Source organism: Podarcis gaigeae (genome assembly GCF_964106915.1).
Source record: "Podarcis gaigeae genome assembly, chromosome: 14".
Lineage (NCBI taxonomy): Eukaryota > Metazoa > Chordata > Lepidosauria > Squamata > Lacertidae > Podarcis > Podarcis gaigeae.
Window position 1 is genome coordinate 53859632 of NC_139690.1, and position 23627 is coordinate 53883258.

At 42.8% G+C, this 23627-nt stretch overlaps 1 protein-coding gene across 4 annotated transcripts; it reads right to left on the reverse strand.

Annotated features, from left to right (window-relative positions):
* Window positions 1-272: 272 nt before the first annotated feature.
* On the reverse strand, window positions 273-20400 carry LOC310831189 (vomeronasal type-2 receptor 26-like). Of its 4 annotated transcripts, XM_083711593.1 has the most exons (8): window positions 18645-18866; window positions 15273-15500; window positions 13894-14020; window positions 12283-12353; window positions 7057-7230; window positions 3994-4087; window positions 2351-2477; window positions 273-1352 (listed from the first exon to the last, which is right to left on the reverse strand). In XM_083711593.1, the coding sequence occupies exons 7-8, from the start codon at window positions 2367-2369 to the stop codon at window positions 451-453; spliced, it is 921 nt and encodes a 306-aa protein (XP_083567719.1). In that variant the 5' UTR covers window positions 2370-2477; window positions 3994-4087; window positions 7057-7230; window positions 12283-12353; window positions 13894-14020; window positions 15273-15500; window positions 18645-18866; the 3' UTR covers window positions 273-450. The 4 variants fall into 4 exon arrangements, 3 of the variants coding, with proteins under 3 accessions (XP_083567719.1, XP_083567718.1, XP_083567720.1); XR_014557781.1 differs by lacking the exon at window positions 12283-12353; XM_083711592.1 differs by lacking the exons at window positions 12283-12353; window positions 13894-14020; window positions 15273-15500; window positions 18645-18866 and adding an exon at window positions 19933-20400.
* Between the last annotated feature and the right edge of the window lie 3227 nt (window positions 20401-23627).

The window sequence follows — 23627 nt, forward strand, 5'->3', positions numbered from 1 at the left end:
AAGTAAAGTCAATTCCACTGCTATAGGTTTTAGATGGTAGCAGTATGTTGCCATTGCCCCATGTTTTCTGCTTGACCCACACTTCTAGGCATGCGTCCAAGTGTCTTTCTGCTTTCTCCACTCCTTCCTCAGGAAAAACCCACTCTTTAGTGCTAAATCAGAGCAAACGTCAATCCAGAAAAACCCCAAATTGCTGTTTGCTCTGATTAACTGCTAAAGCACATTTATCTCCTTCTGATGAATATTGTGTGGCAAATATCTAAATTTGTGTTACAAAATATCTTATATATGAACAAAACACTCATAACAACATCAGAATTAATTCTGGATCGCTTAAACCAAAATGCCTTCAAAGAAGAAATTTAGAAATTTGACTTTTCTAAGGATGTAATTATGTTCCTGATCAATTGAATTTTATTACAGCAGAATACAGGGACCAGCTTATATTGTTTACTTTTCTTTCTTTATTAAATGTTTCTTATTGTTAAGCTCAGGTCTTAAGATAATGATGTAGCAATTAGGGAAAAAAATGCAACCCAGCAATCCAGCACTGGAGCATAAGATGGAGAAGATCTCCACAGCCACCATGTATTTCCCTTTGGTGCTCAGGTACGTTGGAATAAAGGACAGCCACACACTGCAAAACACCAACATGCTGAAAGTGATGAACTTGGCTTCATTGAAAGTGCCAGGCAACTTCCTGGCAAAGCAAGCTACAGTTAAGCTGGCAATAGCCAAGAAGCCCATGTATCCCAAGACGCAGTAAAACATGGAGGCTGATCCCTCATTACATTGCACGATGATTTCCTCTTTCAGGGAGTTCATGTCCGTATCTGGGAACGGAGGAGAAGTAATCAGCCACACCATGCAAACGACTGCTTGAATAAATGAGCCAGAAAGGACAATGGAATTGGCCAGTCCTTTCCCCACCCACTGTCTCATTCTGGATCCTGGTTTTGTGGCCATGAATGCCAGAACCACCGTGATGGTTTTTGCCAAAACAGAGGAAAGGGACAGAGAGAAGATCATGCCAAAAGCCGTTTGTCGGAGAAGGCAGGTTGCCTTTCCAGGCTGTCCAATGAAGAGGAAGGAGCAGAGGAAGCAAAGCAGGAGGGAAATGAGGAGAACGTAGGTGAGGGTCCGGTTGTTGGCTTTGACTATGGGAGTGTCCTTGTGCTTCATGAAAGTTCCAAGTACTAAAGTTGTGATCGAAGAGAAAGAAAAAGCCAGCAGAGTCAGGGTGATTCCTAAAGGTTCTTTGTAGGAGAGGTATGTGTAAAACTTGGGAATGCAATGATTTTGGTTGCAGTTTGGATACTGATCTTCTTTACATTTGATACAGGTATCCATGTCTGAAAAATAAAGGAAAGGTGCTTAAATATTTCAAGACTTTGATTCATGTACAGTGGTACCTCTGGTTGCGAATGGGATCTGTTCTGGAGGTCCGGTCAAATCCAGAGGTTTCTGCAACCTGAGAACGGCTTCTGTGCATGTGTGTGTGGCGAAATCCGGTCAAATACCTCTGGGTTTGCCGCTTTCACATCCTGAAGTTTACGTAACCAGAGGGTTACATAACTGGAGGTACTACTGTATTCTATAGTGATCAACCCAACCCCCCATGGACAGGATTTGACCACTGGGTGGGAGGACACAAGCAAGCACAGAAAGCTTTTCCAACAAGAAGACATAGGTACTTCACCTGCCATTTATTTCCCCTTCCAGCAAAGCTCCATTCCCCAAATACAAAGCAATTGTAACAGAACTAAATAAAACTGACTCTCACTTTCTTTGTCCGCCAATCCACTGTATCCTTGCTCCAAAGATCCCTCACTGGTCAAATGAGTGACAACAAGGCGGGGGGGCAGTTAAAAAAGGAAGCTAGCTGGCAAACCCCCTGTCTAGCTCTCAGCAGAACGTGGCCTTCTTGGCAGCTGAGTAGGTGGCTTTCCAAAGAAACATATCTGGGCATGCTCAGAACTGAAGAATGAGTCTGATTTGTCTTACTAGGACTTCAGATTCAAAGCCCAGTCTCCTTGGGTAATGTTATTTTGGGTTGGATGCCAGTTCTGAACTGCAGGATCTGGTCTATTGAAGTAAGTGGCAGAACTGAGAATTCCCTCAAACCAGTGTAGAAAAGGAAGGTATCATGGCATGTCCAGTGCTCTGTCTAGCTATGGCACTAACTACATTTTTGCGTGTGTGGAAATGGGTAGGTAATGACTTCTTCTCCCCATTCTGTAAAAAGCTTCAGCTTTTTGTTCATTCTGCATATCAAGCAACTTCATAAGACAGAGACTCAACAAGGCCTAATCCTCACCGCCAACAAGTTGGCATCTATTGCATTTCCTACCCATCTGCACGGAGACCATCCCTTCTGGACATGGAGCACAATCATAGCAGCAGAATTTCTCTCCCTCCTTCTTTTTCCTGCTGTAACCAGGATAGCAGTTGTCATTGCACACAGAAAGAGGCACAACCTGTCCAGAAATGCAGCAAACGAGATTAGCATCAAGAAGCTTACATTTATCCTCCTGCCCTACCCTCAATGTGGGAATATTTTTCTTCGGTGAAAATTTGCTTCAGAGAGGAAACCCTGACTTAATTGTTTCCAGAAATGAATTCATGAAAAAGACACTGAATTGTTGGCGAGGTCAGGACTTTTTTAATGTGTTGTGGAGGTTGTTTACTCAGATCTACCCAGGAAATGTGGTGTACTTCAAGTGAAAATGCAGAGCAACATTTCCCCCAGTTTGTTTTGCCAAGAATGGGGGGGGAAATGTAGCTTGAAAACGTGATCTTTCTCAGCAGAATTAACCACTTGAGGGCAGGTAGAAAACTGAACTCACAAATCATAGAATCATAGAATAGAATCATAGAATCATAGAATCCTAGAGTTGGAAGAGACCACAAGGGCCATCGAGTCCAACCCCCTGCCAAGCAGGAAACACCATCAGAGCACTCCTGACATATGGTTGTCAAGCCTCTGCTTAAAGACCTCCAAAGAAGGAGACTCCACCACACTCCTTGGCAGCAAATTCCACTGTCAAACAGCTCTTACTGTCAGGAGGTTCTTCCTAATGTTTAGGTGGAATCTTTTTTCTTGTAGTTTGGATCCATTGCTCCGTGTCCGCTTCTCTGGAGCAGCAGAAAACAACCTTTCTCCCTCCTCTATGTGACATCCTTTTATATATTTGAACATGGCTATCATATCACCCCTTAACCTCCTCTTCTCCAGGCTAAACATGCCCAGCTCCCTTAGCCGTTCCTCATAAGGCATTGTTTCCAGGCCTTTGACCATTTTGGTTGCCCTCCTCTGGACACGTTCCAGTTTGTCAGTGTCCTTCTTGAACTGTGGTGCCCAGAACTGGACCCAGTACTCCAGGTGAGGTCTGACCAGAGCAGAATACAGTGGCACTATTACTTCCCTTGATCTAGATGCTCTACTCCTATTGATGCAGCCCAGAATTGCATTGGCTTTTTAAGCTGCCGCGTCACACTGTTGGCTCATGTCAAGTTTGTGGTCAACCAAGACTCCTAGATCCTTTTCACATGTACTGCTCTCAAGCCAGATGTCACCCATCTTGTATTTGTGCCTCTCATTTTTTTTGCCCAAGTGCAATACTTTACATTTCTCCCTGTTAAAATTCATCTTGTTTGTTTGGGCCCAGTTCTCTAATCTGTCAAGGTCATTTTGAAGTGTGATCCTGTCCTCTGGGGTGTTAGCCACCCCTCCCAGTTTGGTGTCATCTGCAAATTTGATCAGGATGCCCTTGAGTCCATCATCCAAGTCGTTGATAAAGATGTTAAATAAGACCGGGCCCAAGACAGAACCCTGTGGCACCCCACTAGTCACTCTTCTCCAGGATGAAGAGGAACTATTGATGAGCACCCTTTGGGTTCGGTCAGTCAGCCAGTTACAAATCCACTGAGTGGTAGCATATGCAACTGTTTTCCATTCTCGCACATGTTCCAGCATCTGCAGCTTCATCTCACCTGGTTAAAGCTTCTATGCCACACTATTTGGTCCTCATTAATGGTTAACTCTTTCCCCTGTGGAGCCAGCGGGTCCAGTCTTCCAACTTTGAGCCTAACAAAAGAACCGTTGGAGAAGGTGACCCAGTTTGTGACATCAAAATCTGCAAGTAGCTCTCTATGCTTATCAAAATGTACGCTCTCTCCAAGACTGTTGTTGAACACGATCTTCCTTATAAAACGATGGATCTTAAGTGAAAGAGAAAATGAAGCCTAGTAAGGATAAAATGGTGTTATAGATCAGGGGAGGGGGTTCCCCCTAAACCCTAGGAATGAATAAATGCTAGGATTTTGATTAATTGGGCTATGAATTAAGAAACCAACTGCAGAGCTGTGCCAGACTGGGAATTCCTAGACTGGCTTATGCAAACCAGCCTGGCCAAGGGAACAATAGAGAGCCATTGAGGGCCCATTGATGGTCATTGCCAGTGCAAGAGGACTTCTCCCCTGCCCTGGGGTGTGAAGAGAGACAGAGGTTTCTGGGCAGAAGAAGGAGGGAGACGGGCTGAGATCCATCTTTGGAGGGTGCTGACTGCAGGAAGGTTTGCTGCTCCCTCTTGGAATGACTATGCCTTAAGATCTGGACTCACTCCAGGCAGACGTAAGGTGTAAAGAGGTGAATAAAGCATATTTCTCAAAGCCTGACAGTCTCTGCTGTGTCTTCTATTCTCCAAAGGGACACAGACCCCATGGGTTCTTGCAACCGATTGGCAGAGAGAGGGGCAGGCACACAGCTTTTGTAGCCATATTGAAACCTCTACAGTCATCCTTTTAAAAGGTCTTTGTTTCCAGGACTGGATTGTTCTGGCTCAAGAATGTATTTGAATCCGTGACTAAATTCACTGATTCAGCATATTTGCTTGGAATTAAATCTGATTGAACTCCATGGGGCTGACTTCTGATCAGATATGCAGAGGATTGTACTTTTAATATCTGATATACACCAACACCAAATGGCATGCAACACTATGTAAAGTTTTGCTCCACTTTTCAATAAAGCATCTTTGAGGCTTTGGAAGGCATTATATAAAAGTTAATGAAATCCAAACATAAAATTCATTATTTTGTAGTGGTTCAGGTTTAGTAATAGAGTTGCATAGATTAGCACATTGTGGCATCATAGTAATTATGAAGGAGTTTGAATTCACCTCGGGAGACACACTTCATTCTCTCTCCAGACACACGGATGCCAGCAGCAAAAGGAATGTGGAGATCCCCCTGTATTATAACTAAAGCTAAACAGTTTATCTCAGTGGTTTTCAATTAGTGTGCCGTGGCACCCTGGGGTGCCTTGAATGATGGTCAGGGGTGCCACGGGCAACACTGGACTCCCTTCCTTCCTTCCTTCCTTCCTTCCTTCCTTCCTTCCTTCCCTCCTCTCATGTCTCTGCCTCCCAAATGTTCAGAAGCACCTCTCTTTGGCGTGGGGGGGGGGGCAGCTCAGAGAGCAGGGATGGCAGCACCAGCTGCCTGAGGACTCCCAAGGAGAGGGGAGAGGGGGTTGAGGAAACACTGCACAAGGGAGTGTGTTGGAAAAAGGGTGAGAGGCTGCCAGCTCTGCAGGCAAGGGGTGACCCAAGTGGGCTTCAGAGCCCCACAGGGGAGCCACAGAAAGAAGGCAATTGGTTAAGGGAGCCATGGATTTGATACAGCTGTTGATGAGTTTGTTATATTATTTATCTGTTAAGTTTAAAATGTGATATTTGGCCAAAACAAAATGGACCCAGAGCAGAAAATCATGGCCTTCAGACTTCCAATTAAAAAAGACATGGAACATCATGAAAGTGGATAGGAAAGGAGAAGGGAACAAGCAAAGTTAGTTTCAGGTTACAAGTCGCAAGTTGTTCCAATGAGGAACTGTGGGGGGAAAGACATATTTAAGCATCTTTTAGGGCATACCTTCCTGCTTTGAATATATTTCTCTCTGTGTGTATTGTATTAAAGGTGTAACTACCTGCCAAGACTGCACATTACAGTCTGTTGGTCTCACTCCCTCTAGCAGTCTGCTATGTTTCCATCTGGATTCACATAGGACATGCAAAGCATGTGCCACAGCATAAGCAGCATTGTAGACATTGTAGCTGTGGCCAGTCATGCCCATTTCAAAAAGAGTACTAGGAAGACTCTCCAACTTCTCCCGGCCAGTGCAGGCTTTCTTTCCCTCCACATTCCCACCAGATTTTTTTAATGAGCAGCTGAATGACTGCTCCCAGAAATTCTGAATGAAACCATCTCCTTTTGCCCAAGAAGGTTCCATGATCTCAAGAAGACTTTGGAATCCAAGTGGCTCCCTTGAGCGAACCGTGATGGATAGGGCACCGTGGAAGCTTTCTATATCCCAAAGCTTTTGAATGGAGAAGGCACAGAAATCCCACTGGGATGTAACAATCCAGACTTTACCCACAGGTGGCAATGATTTTATTACTGCAAAAAACAAGAACATTCTCAAAACTGGCATGGCCGGATCTTCTCCATATACAAAACATGCACTGACTTTTCTATCTTGAAGAAGTGGGTATTTTTCCAGTTGTGCAAATATAATGTTCATCAGCTCTTCCATAAATGTCCTCTTTGCTGTTCTTAGTATGAAGGCATAGCAGATGCCATTCTGATCAAGCAATGGAACCACTGTGTGCAAAAACCTGTCCCCATTGTCATCATCCACAGCAAAGAGCCCAATCCATGTCCATTTGAAATGGTGAAGGAGCCGGACTACCCCAATGTACTGGTGGGCTTCCTTTGGGACCATCTGATACAAGGAAGAAAACAATGTTTTGTCATCCTGCACTGGGGTAAATGATCCATATGTGAGCTGAAAGGAAGGAGGGTGTGTTGTATGGATTAAAAGAATGTAAAGATATGAGCCATTGTTGGAAAATGCCCATACATCAATGAATATGTCTCACCTGTGGAATCTTGTAGGTGGCAAAAATGCTAGCCATGTTGGCAGAGGTTTCAGTAGCAAGTCCGCCAATGACAGCTATCAGTTTACTCTGAGTATCACACTTGTAGTTGGGAACAAACCTGTGTTGTGTGGAAAGGAGGCTCAGGCTGGCTTTGTATGTCGTCCTTGCCACATAGTAGCTGTTGAGGATGTGGAAGCCCAAAGAGATGTTGGGTAGGATTTGGGGATTCTCATTGATCTCTTTGACAGCCAGCAGCAAAGCCAGGATGTGCTGGTAGTTCTTAGGAACAGACCTGGAATGAGAGTTACTGTCTGTTTCATGAGGCGAAGGAAAGGGCATTTCTTGCTTTCATCGTTACACCTCTGGCTACTCTCATGGTTGAGCTGGAACTTTAAAAAGTCTGAAAATGTTGGGATATAGAATACAGTTATTGCACGATATAATCTATGAGCAGGTCCTTTTAGATGAAATATTTAGAATAGATTTCTTAAAACATTTATTCCCTTGTATGAAAAGACTGTGTAAAGAACCTAATAGATCTGGATCAGGGGTGGCTAGCCTGCATCATGGTGCCAGGATCTAGCCCAGCATACTATGGGATGTTGTCTGTTTGGCCCCACAGATTAATCTTCCTTGCAAAGTGTGCTGTGCACATCAGATCAGTGTCTCCACCCGTGTTTTGTGTGAAGAGACATGCACTCACTCAGGAAATTTTACAGGGATGAAAACAGTAAGAATAAAGCACAATAATAAAACCTTTCGTATTGTACAATATAATAATATGAAGAGAAACAATATTTTTAAAATATGCAAACAGATGCGAACAGAAGTGAGGGAATAAGCAGAAGGTGAGAGACAATGAAGTACTGAAGGCCTGGGAATGACATGTCCAAGACTCACTAAGGGAACAATCCCTGTGACATTGTTCTGTAAAAGCCCCACAAAGTCCGAGTTTTGTGCCACTGAACATCCCAGTGGATTGTGCCCAACAGCCACCAACAGAAAGAACACAAAATAGCTGGCAACTTCCAGTGACTGCTGGAAATATACTTTCATCATACTTAAACGCAAATCTTATTACTGTAGTATCCTGTCACATCTGAAGGAACAGCAGAAGGGGGGGGGATGAAGTGTTCCTTACGCAGGTTCGCCAATGGACATCCGTGTGGGCACGTCTGTGAATGAGGGACTGTCATGAAAGAGGAAGACCTGAGAAACCATCTCTCCAATGACAAAGTCACCCGGCTGATAAAATTTGTGAGGTATAGGCAGAGGATCATCATCTAGGATGCAACTGATGGGCTGATTCTTGCAGACAGTGTAAGGAAACATTACAAACAGCAGCACTATTGCGACTCGGATCCTGATGACCAAACAGCCCCTCAAGTTGCATCTTGCCATGTTTCCATTGGATTCAGTCTCCGTTTTGCTTCAGTCTTTTGTGAATGGCAAATGAACCTGATGGTACATAATTTCGAAGCTTGGCCTGTGAGATTCCCAAATGTGTGTGTCCATTTCAAACTGGCAGAAATGTTTCCTCCTTACACATCCCCCTCCCACCCCAAATGGAAGCGGCAGGATAATGGAAAAAAATGGAAAGCACTCGTCCAAAAGAGCACAAGATAAGAATCTATTTATAGGGTTAGGCAAGTGTCAGTCAATACCTCCTTTTTGAGATGAAGCTTTTTATACCCAGAAACAAGGAACTGGAGATGGAAGAAATGAGGAAATAACTGAGTTTCTCACTATATAATTCTTTCATTTTAAATCACGGAAGAATGAAATGGTGAAACAGCCTAAAATATTAAAAGGCTAACAGAAAATAAAATACAATACAAAGCTGAAATGATCAAAGCTGAAATGGTTTCCTAACCTGGTTTTGAACAACATGTGTGGTTTTATAACACCTTTTAGAAGCTGTTATTCCAGCAATGTTTACAGTTGTTGGAGAGATAATCATCTCCCCAATGCATTGTTGGTTTATCTGGCTTTGCCACAACATGATGAAACAGCCAGGATATTTCCCCAACACCTGCTCCTGCTTTAGGCTACTTCTGGCCACCGGCCAGATCTGACAAAATCATTTTTATTTCACATAACAAATATGGCAAGATCTGCATTAGTTGCATGAAGAATGGACCACTGCAGCACACTCCATGTGGGGCTGCCTGCCACTGAAGAGTTTGTGGAAGAAAATGCAACTGCTAGAATATTGTGGGGCCAGATATTAGATTCTGTGGCCTGATATTTGCTTCGGTTTCACTGGCTTCTAATCGCCTTCAAAGCCTTAAATTGCTGGGGTTCAGATTAGATTAACATTCTTACTATTTTGGGAAACATTATGTCCCCTATGAAAATATATTCAGCAATTTTAGGTGTTGTGTTGGAAAAATATGTTAACGGTAGTTTGAGGAATACTTAAAGAGAGATGGCAGGTGGTTTTCATCACTGCAAAAACTTTGCTGCTGCTTCAAGCAATGGCAGAATTGCAGAGAGGAACTCAGTCCTGTTCCTCATTTGCCATGCAATGGTCCAGAGGAAATGATGTTACATTAGGACTGTCATGCGTCCGGATTTCCCCGGACATTATTGGGATTTCAAAAGTGGAATTGACGTCTGGGGGGAATTTCCAAAAAACAGTGCTTTGTCCTGGATCCTAGAGAAGTCAATTGAAAAGCTCAACAATTTTGGGGGTTTCCTTTAAAAAAGCTCAATTTTTTTTGGTGTCCTGGTCTTTACTTTTTGAAATATGGCAACCTTATGCTATACTATGGTTGCTGGGAATTGGAGTTTCCCATGTTCTCAAGGTCTCCACAAAGTGATGGTTTGTGCCCATGGATACTTTTAAGCCTGAGGACCAAATGGTCAGTGGTAGATCCAATAGTATGCAAATCCAATTGGTTTTGGTTTTGATTACATAGAATAAAAGAATTTTAGATTTGGAAGCAAGACTGAGGGCCATCTAGCCCAACCCCCAGCAATGCAGGAATATCAGCTAAAGCATCCACGACAGATGGCCATCCAATATAGTTTATATTGGTGGCAGGGGGCGTGAGAGATGTACTACTCAAGCACACCACTTTGGTTTCTCTTAAGCTTGCTGTGATTTATTTATTTGGCCAAGCCTTTGGTAGGTAAGTAATTATCATGATCACCATCATCATTAAAATTTGTATACCACCTTTCATTCGTAGCTCTCAGGGCAGTTCGCAACATAAAAATGCAAGATAAGAAACACAGAATACACAATAAAACCAAGAACAAAAACTAACCCATAAGGCTCTTCTTCCCACCCTCTCCCATGACACACTATTTTATTGTATTGTATTTACATGTTACATGTTTCAGTGGTTAATGCTCAGACTGTTGACATGAACGAAGGCTGTGGGTGAGGTTGCATGTGTGGGCATAGGGGCATCCATTGAGAACCTTGTTGAGGAAACCCCGACTATTTTAATGTAGATTAAATGAAATGAAGAGAGGCAAGTGTTAGGAATGAGAGGCTCAGAGAGCCAGTTTTTGATGGGAAGAGACTCTCCCTTTTCTTTTCACTTGAGCTAAATCAAACTAAATATAGAAACTAGCAAAGCCCATTGCTATCTCAGTTCAGCAAGGGAGCACCACAACTGGAAAGAGTTTTCACTTGCACAGTTAGTATCCCTTTGAGGAAGATTATACACTGTATGTTAAAGGGATAAAGCTTTATTTCATACATGAAAATATATGAAAAAAGGGGGGAAAGGAAGACCCAGGTAACTACTGACAGGTGAGCTTGACATCAATGCCAGAGAAGGTCCTAGAACAGGTAATTCAACAGTTGGTCTGTGAGCATTTAGAAAAGGATGCTGTGATAACTAAGACCCAGCATGAATTTCTCAAAAATAAGCCTTGCCAGACCAATCTCATTTCTTTATTTGAAATTAGAAAGGAATTAGAAACTTGGTGAATCAGGGAAATGCTGTGGGCATAGCGCATCTTGATTTCAGTAAGGTTCTTGACTAAGTCCCCATGATATTCTCGTGAGGAAGCTGGTAAAATGTGGGTTGAATAAGGCAACTGTTAGGTGGATTTGTAGCTGGTTGACTGACTGAACCCAAACCCAACTCATTAATGGTTCCTCCTCATCCTAGAAAAAAGTGATAAGTGGGTTGACACAGGGTTCTGTCCTGGGCCTGTTGTTGTTCAACGCCTTTATAAATGACTTGGATGAAGGAATCAAAGGGATGCTCATCAAATTTGCAGATGACACCAAGCTGGGAGGGGTAGCTAATGCGGCAGAGGACAGAATCAGAATTCAAAATAACCTGAACAGATTGGAGAACTCAGCACAAGCTAACAGGATGAATTTCAATATTGACGAATGCCAGGTTCTGCATTTAGATAGGAAGAATCAGATGCACAAATATAGAATGGGGAACAATTGGCTTACTAGCACTACATGCAAAAAGGATCTAGGGGTCTTGGTGGACCACAAGATTCAAATGAAGCAGCAAAAATTTATAAGCTTAATTCTTTACTTTTCTCTCCTTGTCAAATGTTCCTTGTTGTTTAGCTCAGGTCTTAAGATAATGATGTAGCATTTGGGGGGAAAAATGCAACCCAGCAATCCAGCACTGGAGCATAAGATGGAGAAGATCTCCACAGCTACCATGTATTTCCCTTTGGTGCTCAGGTACGTTGGAATAAAGGACAGCCACACACTGCAAAACACCAACATGCTGAAAGTGATGAACTTGGCTTCATTGAAACTGTCAGGCAACTTCCTGGCAAAGCAAGCCACCGTGAAACTGGCAATGCCCAGGAAGCCCATGTATCCCAGGACACAGTAAAACATGGAGGCTGATCCCTCATTACATTGCACGATGATTTCCTCTTTCAGTGATTTCATGTCCTTATCTGGGAATGGAGGAGACGTAATCAGCCAAATTATGCAAATGTTTGCTTGAATAAATAAACCAGAAAGGACAATGGAATTGGCCAGTCCTTTCCCCACCCATTGTCTCATTCTGGATCCTGGTTTTGTGGCCATGAATGCCAGAACCACCGTGATGGTTTTTGCCAAAACTGAAGAAAGGGACAGAGAGAAGATCATGCCAAAAGCCGTTTGTCGGAGAAGGCAGGTTGCCTTTCCAGGCTGTCCAATGAAGAGGAAGGAGCAGAGGAAGCAAAGCAGGAGGGAAATGAGGAGAACGTAGGTGAGGGTCCGGTTGTTGGCTTTGACTATGGGAGTGTCCCTGTGCTTCATGAAGATCCCAAGTACTGAGGTTGCAATCAAAGAGAAAGAAACAACCAAGATGGCCAGAGTGATTCCTAGAGGTTCCTTATAAGAGAGGTAGCTGGACACCTTGGGAATGCACTGATTTTGGTCACTATTTGGGTACTCCTCTTCCAGACATTTGACACAGGCAGCCATGTCTGAAAAGAAGAAAGAGCTATTAAAACATTTCAAGACTTAACTGAATTTGAACACCGTAAAATGGTCACATGTAGGACTGAGACGAAATTATTCAGATCTGAATACATCCATGAATGTTCCAGACCAGATTTGACAAGACATTGCCTAAGATTCTCCCCATCTGATATAGGAAGAATAAAATTCCCATAAGCAGAAATAGAAGCAGTAACACAATCACAAAAAAGAGGAAGTTTTCTTGTTGTTTCTATTCAAAAGCTACTTCGTCCCCAGCAGGGGATGGTCCTGCAAAATTTATATTAATAGTTGCTCCCAGACTTTGATGGTTCCTTCCTAGAGAAGTTAGAATGGCTCCCTCCTAATTGCTCTGCTTGGGGGTCAATACTTTTCTATTCTTACAAGCCTTTGGGAAAGGACAGGGTGTTTTTTTTTCTTTTTAACAAATTGCTTTTAATAGTGCTGTGCTGTTTTGTTTTTATTATCTGTATTTTAATAGAATTGCAGTTCAATTATTTGCAATGATTTTTAAAAATATGATTTTAGCTCTTTGCTTCTCCACCCCCATCATTCTGCCCGGACGCTGAGGTCCAGTGCCAAGGGCCTTCTGGCGGTTCCCTCATTGTGAGAAGCAAAGCTACAGGGAACCAGGCAGAGGGCCTTCTCGGTGGTGGCACCCACCCTGTGGAACGCCCTTCCAGCAGATGTCAAAGCGATAAACAACTACCTGACATTCAGAAGACATCTTAAGGCAGCCCTGTTCAGGGAAGTTTTTAACATGTGATATTTTACTGTATTTTTGCTTTCTATGGAAGCCGCCCAGAGTGGCTGGGGAGGCCCAGCCAGATGGGTATTATTATTATTATTATTATTATTATTATTATTATTATTATTATCTGTCTTGTTTTCATTTGTGTAAACTGCCTTTAGTTTTGATCTGGGAAAGAGGAGGGATATAAATAATAAATAATTAAAATCATAATAAATCACAGAAAACAACAAAGAGCCTGTTTGCTCCTCCAAATGGCTAAAGTTTAAATATATAAATAGAATTACTTAATGAATCTATGAAGAATTTGAAGGGTTCCCTTCTGTATTTCATAATAGCTGCCATGCTTCCTCATGTTCTGATTCCAAAGGTTGTGGATGAAACTAAAATATGCATTTGTTTCATGCGACTTTGGCCTGATCCATGAAGATGGCATGGTCACCCCTCCTGCTCAGTCCATTACTCTAGGGAATTTTTGTAATGCCTACCCATACAGATTAGCAGTTACAATTCTGATTTCATAGCCCTATCCATTGAAGTGCTTGGGAGAATCAAGAATTCCCCTTTGTAGAAAAGGAACATCTCAGAGGCAGTTTAGCTGTGTCACCAACAACAGCTTGCAGAAACTGGCAGCTAAAGACATCTAACTCCCCATGTTGCATAAAAAGCTTTGTTTTCTCATTCTGCACACCAAAGTGTTTTAAAAGCAGGCGCCCAACAAGGCTAGATTATTTTTTTCTGCCCATTTCCCGAGTTACTTTACATTATTCTCTTACCCATCTGATGAGAGATCATCCCTTCAGGACAAGGAGCACAATCATAGCAACAAAATTTCTCCCCTTCCTTCTTTTTCCTGCTGTAGCCAGGATAGCAGTAGTCATTGCACACAGAAAGGGGCACCACCTGTCCAAAAACATAAAACTGAGATCAACATCATTTGCTAACACACCTGGAAGAAGACTCAAGAGACTCCATCATGGTGGAAATGTCTACATTAGATATAAGGGCTGGCAATCCGATAACCAAGTTATTTAAGTATAGGCAGGTGTTTTGAAGTACCATCTAGGAGCGAAGCACCTTCCAGCCCTAGGCATGTAACAGACACATTCTGCCACACAAGAATCATCTCCCTTCTTGCTAAGCGAGTCTTACACCTGTGAACCCAACACACACACACAGACCCCACTATTCAGCATTCACAATTCAGGACTAGGGAGTAGCCCCAAGGGACCCCCAAACGCTGTGAAAGGTGACTCTAGAGTAGCCCTAGACAAATATTGCCTCTGGATGCCTATCGATTAAGCACTTAAATTCCCTACCTGAATGTCTAAACAAAAAAGGAAATACAGTGGTACCTCGGGTTACATACGCTTCAGGTTACACATGCTTCAGTTTACAGACTCCCCTAACCCAGAGATAGTACCTCGGGTTAAGAACTTTGCTTCAGGATGAGAACAGAAATCGCACGACAGCAGCGGGAGGCCCCATTAGCTAAAGTGGTGCTTTGGGTTAAGAACAGTTTCAGGTTAAGAACGGACCTCCGGAACGAATTATGTTCTTAACCTGAGGTACCACTGTACAACCAAAGAAACTTACAGTGTAGAGCAGGCAAAAGGGAGGGATCCCAATGGCCAATGGCAGCATCTCTTGGCAATTCCCACTCTGCCCCCATAAAGGGAGACCAGTAAGAAAAACCCACCCTGGAGAGAGAGGCTGGATGGGCACTGGAAATGCTCAGGAGAAGATCGAGAGGACAGAGCTGCCCACCAAGATCCCCAGACACACACACACAACCTCTGGGGAGAGACCAGCTGGCGTCTTCTCACAAGAATGGGGTGTATTTGTGGGTGGGGGGCAAATTTGCCCCACTAGGAGCAGAGGAGCATTTTTTATTTTTCTCATGACCAAAATTTCTAACTTTTTATTAAAGTTTATTCAGAAAGAAAGCAGAATTTGTTTTTGCTTTTTGCTTTGTTTTCAATAATCAGTTCATGAAATAGCAGGTATTTTGAGCAGTCTCAGTTCAGGAGTGGTCTCCTAAGCATTGCTATTGGCCATAAAAGAAAATACCTGAAGGCAATAAGAAACCTAGATGCTAAAAATGGAATGATTACTGGTTATTTCATACATTCCAGCATCTGCAGCTTCATCTCACCTGGTTAAAACTTCTATGCCACTCGATTTGCTCATCATTAATTGTTAACTCTTTGCCTGAAGGATCCCGAGGAGCCAATCTTCCAACTTTTACTCTAACGAAAGAGCCGTTGGGGAAAGTGACCCAATTTGTAACATCAAAATCTGCAATCAGTTCTCCATTTTCATCAAAAGCTACACTCTCGCCAACGCTGTTGTTGAACGAGATGCTCCCTATATAGTTATGCAGCTTGAGTGAATGAGAAAAGGAAACACAATGGGAATAAAAGGTTAAAAGCTCTGCAATGAAATGGGCAAATGTCTAACTTCCCTAACTAATCCATTCCAAACTGTTGTCTTATGGAATCTCTCCTTCCGATATACTAAATTTAGATCTAATTACAGCAAAAAAGGTCATCAAACAAAGATTGGAGGAGGTTGATTTGCAACAAAATCTTACTACAGGTGGAGGTACATGTTCCCCGATAAATCAGGGCATTACATCTACGTCCCAGATACCTCGATAGCTGTCTACCTTATCAGTTGCATCGCATAGATTCGCATTTGTTAGAGCCAGATTTAATGTGTTCCCCTCAAATGTGTTGAGCAATAGATTTTCTAACGGTAAAACCTCTGTTTTATGCGCATGTGACAACAAATCAATAGAATCCCTTTATCATATCTTGTTTAATTGCCCTTTATATATTGTTCCCCGATCAAGGATTCTGAGTTCAATCATTTTGGAAATTGTTGCTAAACCACCTGAATTACATCTAGCCTATCTACTCCAGGACATTGACTCTTATAGAACATTACAGGTTGCCAGATTCCTGATTTCAGTTCTTTCATATTAAAGACTTCATGGAATGCTGCATGACTATTAAAAATCTAGTAAACTCTATGCACCATCTTTATCTTCAAGGCCATAATACGGTACATCTAGAGATTGTAAGTAATGTGAAGGAGATTATGCGTTGAAATATTTTAGTTGATATTTTAGAATGTAAAATGCTATTTTGTTTATTGATTTGTTTTACCTTGTGGGCTTATGGCAGAATAAAGTATTATCTATCTATCAAGCTTCCCTAACTCTGAATTGTTCCTGATCAAGGTTGTATCTGGAGCCGTCTTCTGAGGCTTCTTCTCCCACCCTGACCCCTCCACACCCACTGGAACAGTAAGGAACGGAGTATGGAAACCCCTCCCCATGTTCCATGGCTGATTATGAGTTTGTACTATATTACCACAGTTATAATGAGTAACCACAATGTAGGGCTAGGAAGAAGCAGTGATGCAGCCAAAGAACTGTGAAACTGCCGCAGTAATTTGAGGAGAAATGGCCCTGTGAAGTTGTCTTAAAAATAAATAAAATAAAGCATCATTGAGGTGTTGTTGTTTTTGCAAGACATTATCTGAAGAAAGTTAAGAGATGAAATCCCAGCATAAAAGAATGCTTTCATATTACGTCAGATTTAGCAACAGAGTTACATTTGATGGCACACTGTGACTTGATATTATTAGGTATATCAGTTCTTAGTACTGCCATTCTAAGGAGAGATATTTTAACTGTCCTGTCCATTTAGTTCAGTGTCCTGCTTCCCACAATGGCACCTGGGTGCATCACAAAACCCATGAGCATGTTTTGAGGTCAATAAACGTTTTCTGATTTTTGTCTCTGCACCCTCAGGATATTCAGAAATCCCAAAATGTTTGGTGCCACTCTGTGATGGACCCAGAAGACCATGCTTTGCTCACAGATAGGTATTCCCCATCCATCTCCACTGCCTGTATCCACTCCTCTTGGATTTTCAGGGCAGAAGCTAGAGAAGCTGCCAGGCTCTGGAATGAAGACATGCCAAGCTGCCCAGAGTCAAGCGACAAGGAACTTTGCCACAACGGTCCGGGATTTATATTTTGCCATCCTTATGCAAAATACAGCGTGTTTATAAAGTCCTTGTGCAACTTTAAATGTTAGTAGAGTGGCAGGGTGTGCCACCTTGCTGAATAAAGGTGCTACTATGATGCTGGTTGCTTAGTTTCAACAATTATTTCTTTAGAAATATAATATCCCAATGTTCTTCCAAAAATGCTTTTTCAGCAGCTTACCGAAAGACAGCTGTGGTCTTTAGGCTTACAGTGTAAAAGTGATATGTTGCAAAAGGAAAGTAGATTTGGAAGAAGGAGGAAATAAGAAAACTCAGATTCAAGTTAAAGGTTTCCTATGATTAGGCACGATCAGGAAAGTTTAAGGATATACTCAAGTACATTTTACGGCATGCTTGAAAGTTTTGAAAAATAGACTTTTGCTTTCAATGTGCAATTACCTGCCATGGCTGCAAACTTTGAAATGTCAGCCTCCCTCCTTCCACTGAACGACTAGGCTTGGGACTGGATTCATGTAGGACATGCAAAGCATGTGCCAGAGCATAAGCAGCATTGTAGACATTGTAGCTGTGGCCAAACATGCCCATTTCAAAAAGAGTACTAGGAAGACTCTCCAACTTCTCCCGGCCAGTGCAGGCTTTCTTTCCCTCCACATTCCCACCAGATTTTTTTAATGAGCAGCTGAATGACTGCTCCCAGAAATTCTGAATGAAACCATCTCCTTTTGCCCAAGAAGGTTCCATGATCTCAAGAAGACTTTGGAATCCAAGTGGCTCCCTTGAGCGAACCGTGATGGATAGGGCACCATGGAAGGTTTCCATTTCCCAAAGCTTTTGAAGGGAGAAGGCACAGAAATCCCATTGGGATGTAACAATCCAGACTTTACCCACAGGTGGCAATGATTTTATTACTGCAAAAAACAACAACATTCTCAAAACACCTATGGATGGAGGTTCTCCATATACAAAACATGCACTGACTTTTCTATCTTGAAGAATTGAGTATTTTTCCAGTTGTGCAAATATAATGTTCATCAGCTCTTCCATAAATGTCCTCTTTGCTGTTCTTAGTATGAAGGCATAGCAGATGCCATTCTGATCAAGCAATGGAACCACTGTGTGCAAAAACCTGTCCCCATTGTCATCATCCACAGCAAAGAGCCCAATCCATGTCCATTTGAAATGGTGAAGGAGCCGGACTACCCCAATGTACTGGTGGGCTTCCTTTGGGACCATCTGATATAAGGAAGAAAACAATGTTTTGTCATCCTGCACTGGGGTAAATGATCCATATGTGAGCTGAAAGGAAGGAGGGTGAGTTGTATGGATTAAAAGAATGTAAAGATATGAGCCATTGTTGGAAAATGCCCATACATCAATGAATATGTCTCACCTGTGGAATCTTGTAGGTGGCAAAAATGCTAGCCATGTTGGCAGAGGTTTCAGTAGCAAGTCCGCCAATGACAGCTATCAGTTTACTCTGAGCATCACACTTGTAGTTGGGAACAAACCTGTGTTGTGTGGAAAGGAGGTTCAGGCTGGCTTTGTATGTCATCCTTGCCACATAGTAGCCATTGAGGATGTGGAAGCCCAAAGAGATGTTGGGTAGGATTTGGGGATTCTCATTGATCTCTTTGACAGCCAGCAGCAAAGCCAAGATGTGCTGGTAGTTCTTTGGAACGGACCTGGAATGAGAGTTACTGTCTGTTTCATGAGGCGAAGGAAAGGGCATTTCTTGCTTTCATCGTTACACCTCTGGCTACTCTCATGGTTGAGCTGGAACTTTAAAAAGTCTGAAAATGTTGGGATATAGAATACAAATTATTGCAGGATATAATCTATTAGCAGGTCCTTTTAGATGAAATATTTAGAATAGATTTCTTAAAACACTTTTTCCTCTGTATGAAAAGATTCTGAGTGAAGAGCCATTGCCTGCTACATTACGGGGAACTAATACAGTAGATCTAGACCAGGGGTGGCTAACCTGCATCATGGTGCCAGGATCTAGCCCAGCATACTGTGGGATGTTGTCTGAAAGACAAAGGCATATCTTGATTTCAGCATCACACCACCAACTACTTTCATGATTGAGCTGAAGTTTAAAACATTATGAAGACATGAAGATAAGGGTTAAATAGGGGAAGGGTTAACAAAATATGGAAATAAGTGTCTGAAAATGGTTGTAGCTCCATGGTAGAGAATATGCTCTGCAACGTAGAATTTGCTTTCCATATCAGGCCAGCGTTTCTGCCTCCCTTCTGTGTGATTGGACCTGCACTCAGTCAGGGAACATTGGTGGGGTGAAAACTATAAAATAATAGCTGAGAGTAGCTGAGATTCCTGCCTTGCAGGGAGGTTGGACTAGATGACCATTGGGCCCCTTCCAGCTCTAAGATTCCATGATTCTCATACATTACAGTATTGTACAATATAATCTTATGAAATGAATCATTTCTTTTTTAAAAAACACCCATATGGACTGATGTGAATGGAAGAGATAGCTGAAGCTAAAGGCAAGAGTCAACTAATGGTTGGCTGGTGCCTCAAAGACTCACTAAGGTCACGATTCACTGTTGTCTTGTTCTAGAGATGTCCCATAAGTTCCATCCACGTCCATCGGCCTTGGGCACGAAATATTCTCATAACGTAAATAAGAGGCAGGCAGAATAATTGTTCAGCACTCGTAACTGCTGGAATAGAGCTTTCCTCACAGCGAAAAGTGAATCTTACTAATGAAGCATCAAACCACATCATAGTCTAAGGTAACAGAAGACATGGGGGGAATAAAGGGTTCCTTACACAGGTTCACCAATGGACATCTGCGTGGGCACTTCTGTGAATGAGGGACTGTCTTGAAAGAGGAAGACCTGAGAAACAATCTCTCCGATGATAAAGTCACCCGGCTGATAATATTTGTGAGGTATAGGCAGAGGATCGTCATATATACTGCAATTAATAGAATGCACCTTGCCCACGCTATAAGGGAGCATCACAAGAAGCAGCACTATTGCTGCTGTGATCCTGGTTAGGAAATGTGTCCTCAGGACGGAGACGACCACACTTTGCATTCTCCCCTTGATGCATTCTCTGGAAGCATGAGTTTCATTGCAGGCTTTCATGAATGGCGGAGGACTTAGCATGTACAGATTGAAAGTCTGGTCTCCACACCTAGGACCCTTTCAAATGGGCAAAAATGTTCCAATCCCCGACTTGCAAAATATGGAAGTTGCAGAAGAATGACCAGTATGAAAAGTATTACAAAGCACTAGTCCAAAATAACACGGGGGGCACTAAGGGGAATGTGCCTGGATTGGAGATGCGTTATTTAAGACTAAGAAACTCCGAACTGGATGGTTAACTGCAGAAAAAGAAGGAATGGGGCACATAATTACTCACTGTGCAGTCTTTCTGTTTTAGATCATAGCAGAATCAGCTGACCAAAGCACACCTTAACATACAAGGAGGCAAAAGACAGAACACTTTGTAACCCCAGCACCATTTATGAACAACATGCGGAGTTTATAATATATCCACATGCTGTTATTGTTGATCTTGTTAGTGGACTCTGGAAATCTATTGAGATTCAGGAAGGAAAGCAGTAATTTTGTCAGTGATTTGTGAGATAATCACATTCCCAGTGGATTGGTAACTTTTGAAGTGTCACAATAACACGACAAAACAATTTATATGCCCATTAACGAAAAACCACAACCCTACAAGTGTTGCTTTCTCCTTTGAAGAGGACATGGCATGGGCTGGTAGAAGCAGCCTACCTCTGGACAAGGAGAGAGTGGAATCAGTCACAGGAAAAATCATGTATATTTCATATACAAATATGGTCCTGGTGAGACATGACTTGGTTACATCAGAACTGATCTGTTGCAATACAGGCTGTGTGGGCTGCCAGTTAATTATGTTTGGAAAGTCAACTGGTAGAATAATATTACAGAGGCTAGAATTTTGAATAAAACCAGAAATTGAGGTTAGGTGACTCAGTCTTTGCAACAGTTTCCCTAACTTCTGATCTTAAGTGGTTTAGAATCACTTAAATTGTGGCCAGTCTTCAAACAGACTGATACATCAATGTGAGCTTCCTCCATCTAGTATGGTGAAACCAGCATTAAAACGAATAATCTCCTTGTACTCTACATTCACTACTATCCTTTGGGAGGTTAGATTGCAATACATAGAGCATGCCTCAATTTCCAGGTGGCCATACAAAATAAAATCCAGCATTTCTAAAATAATATGCCAGTGGAAAGTTAGTCTAGGATTTTGCCCTTGATATGTGAATTTATCTGTGGATCATCCCCCATCCAGTGGGCGATGAGCATAAAGCAGCCTATATGGAGTTTGAAATGTTATAAACCAAAATTCTGGCCTGCTAACCCTGTCATGGTCTGTTGTAATTTATTTCCCTCCGAATTATTTTATTAATTATTACAAATCAAACCAATTTAATTTAATTTAATACAATTTCTTAAAATCAGGTTTCCCACTCCTGTTCCAAACGTATGATCATCATCATTTCCTCACATTGCCACATCGTTTCTTACTTAGGTCCAGTTGACACCCTTCACTTGCTGTTAAACCATTCTTCCAGCTGGCCGCTTTTTTTCACCTTGCAAACAGCACCTCCATTACATCTTATAAAAAAGCAATCCCTTTCACGTATGTCTAGTCCTTCATATACATTGTGGTTCCAGACCTTGTGTGCGGGGAGAGTTAATGACTATCTTCCACTGTTCAAATATTTGCAGTGTTTATATGGGTGGTATAATGTTTACCAATCAGCGTACGAGCTGCAGCCATAAGTAACTCACAGAATGCATATGCAAACACCATTAAAATTCTGCTCTGGAGTTCTTCCTCAGCACACAGTTAAAACAAACTCTTTTCTCAAATTCAGCCTCTTTGCCACATCTGGTTGGCAGCTGTTCATCCCCCCCCGCATTCAACAGCAGTCCAGGGGAGGTCCCACCCATCTGCCAATCATCTGACATCTTAAAGATGCCACATGGTTGCCAAATGGGCTCTCCAGCCCACCGATTAACGCTGGCCCAGGATGGTGGGGGAACATATTGCCAAAGCAGGATTAAGCTCCCCCCCCCCCCACACATTGGCCAATGTGCACTTCCGTCCTCCATTCTGTGGGGTTAGGGTACATTGGCCAATTTTCCACAGGGACTCACTGGCACCTCAAGGCTAAGGGAGCTGTCCAGGGTTAGGTGCTGAAATTTCCCCAAGAACAGCACTTTCTCATACAGTGGTGCCCCGCAAGACGAACACCTCGCAAGACGGAAAACCCGCAAGACGAAAGCGTTTTCCGTTTTGGAGGTGCTTCGCAAGACGAATTTCCCTATGGGCTTGCTTCGCAAGACGAAATGTGTTGCAAGTTCCTGTGGGTTTTCCCCCCTCCCCCCTTTTCCTAAGCTGATAAGCCGCTTAACAGCTGATCTGCTAAAAGCTGCTAAACCGCTAATAGCGCTAATCCACTAAGCTGTCAATGGGCTTGCTTTGCAAGACGAAAAAACCGCTAGACGAAGAGCCTCACGGAACGGATTAATTTCGTCTTGCGAGGCACCACTGTACTCTGAACTTAGGGCACATGAGCTACTTGGCCGTCACTGCACCACCCAAATGAGAAGCACCATCAACTTCATCATTATTTGGAACAGGGATAGAAGGGCGACAGGGTGTGTTCTGCATCCTCACTGCAGCTTTTCAACCCCCCCCCCTCTATTCCCAGCCACTCTATCCAATGCAAGAGTCTGCAACCCAAAGGGAAAACTCAGCCCTCCACATACTCAGAATAAGGAGGGATTGAACTCCTTCACATCAGCTGTGGCACGGTGTGTGTGTGTGTGTGTGTGTGTGTGTGTGTGTGTGTGTCCCACTTTCTGCAGGATTTGGAAGAGCCAGCCAGTTCCCAGGTGGGACTCACTGGCACACCCAAACCAAGCAGGATTGAAAGTTTTATCTTGCTTTCTGCAGGATTTGCCCATGCCATCCAGTTCTTAGCAGGAATAGCGGGCATGACATAACCAAGTACAGTTGAGCTCCCTGCAAGTCAGTCAATGTTGGGGTGTTAAGGAGTGCCCCCCCTCCACCTCTAATCCAGTTTATGACAATTCACCCCCTGTCTGCTCCAACTGAGCCTGACAGTCCAAGATGAACCTTGACAGTTCTGAAACTGTCCAGCCAGAAACACTCAGGATTGTATCTAATGCTAGTAGGTCTGCTTAGATCCACTGAAAAGAATGCTCATTTTTGGGACTGGGTCTACTCTGAGTATAACTAGCACTGGATACAGCATATGAATGAGAGTTTCAAGGACCAGATAGAGTCCAGTTCAGTCCCTGGGGCTGCTTCCCCAGCCTTGGCCTAATGCATTAAAGCAACAGAACCCCACATTTTATAGAAGATGATTTTTTTGCACATACATAAAGCACTTTTGTCACTGTAGGAATGGCCTAGCTGGATTAGAAGAGACC

Coding starts and splice junctions, on each gene's coding strand:
- LOC310831189 (XM_083711592.1), bottom strand. CDS start 20,273: ATGCTAAGTCCTCCGCCATTCATGAAAGCCTGCAATGAAACTCATGCT. Junction 2,478..3,993: donor GGCATAGAAGCTTTAACCAG/GTGAGATGAAGC, acceptor ATTTCTGGACAG/GTTGTGCCTCTTTCTGTGTG. Junction 1,353..2,350: donor GATGGTCTCCGTGCAGATGG/GTAGGAAATGCA, acceptor TTTATTTTTCAG/ACATGGATACCTGTATCAAA.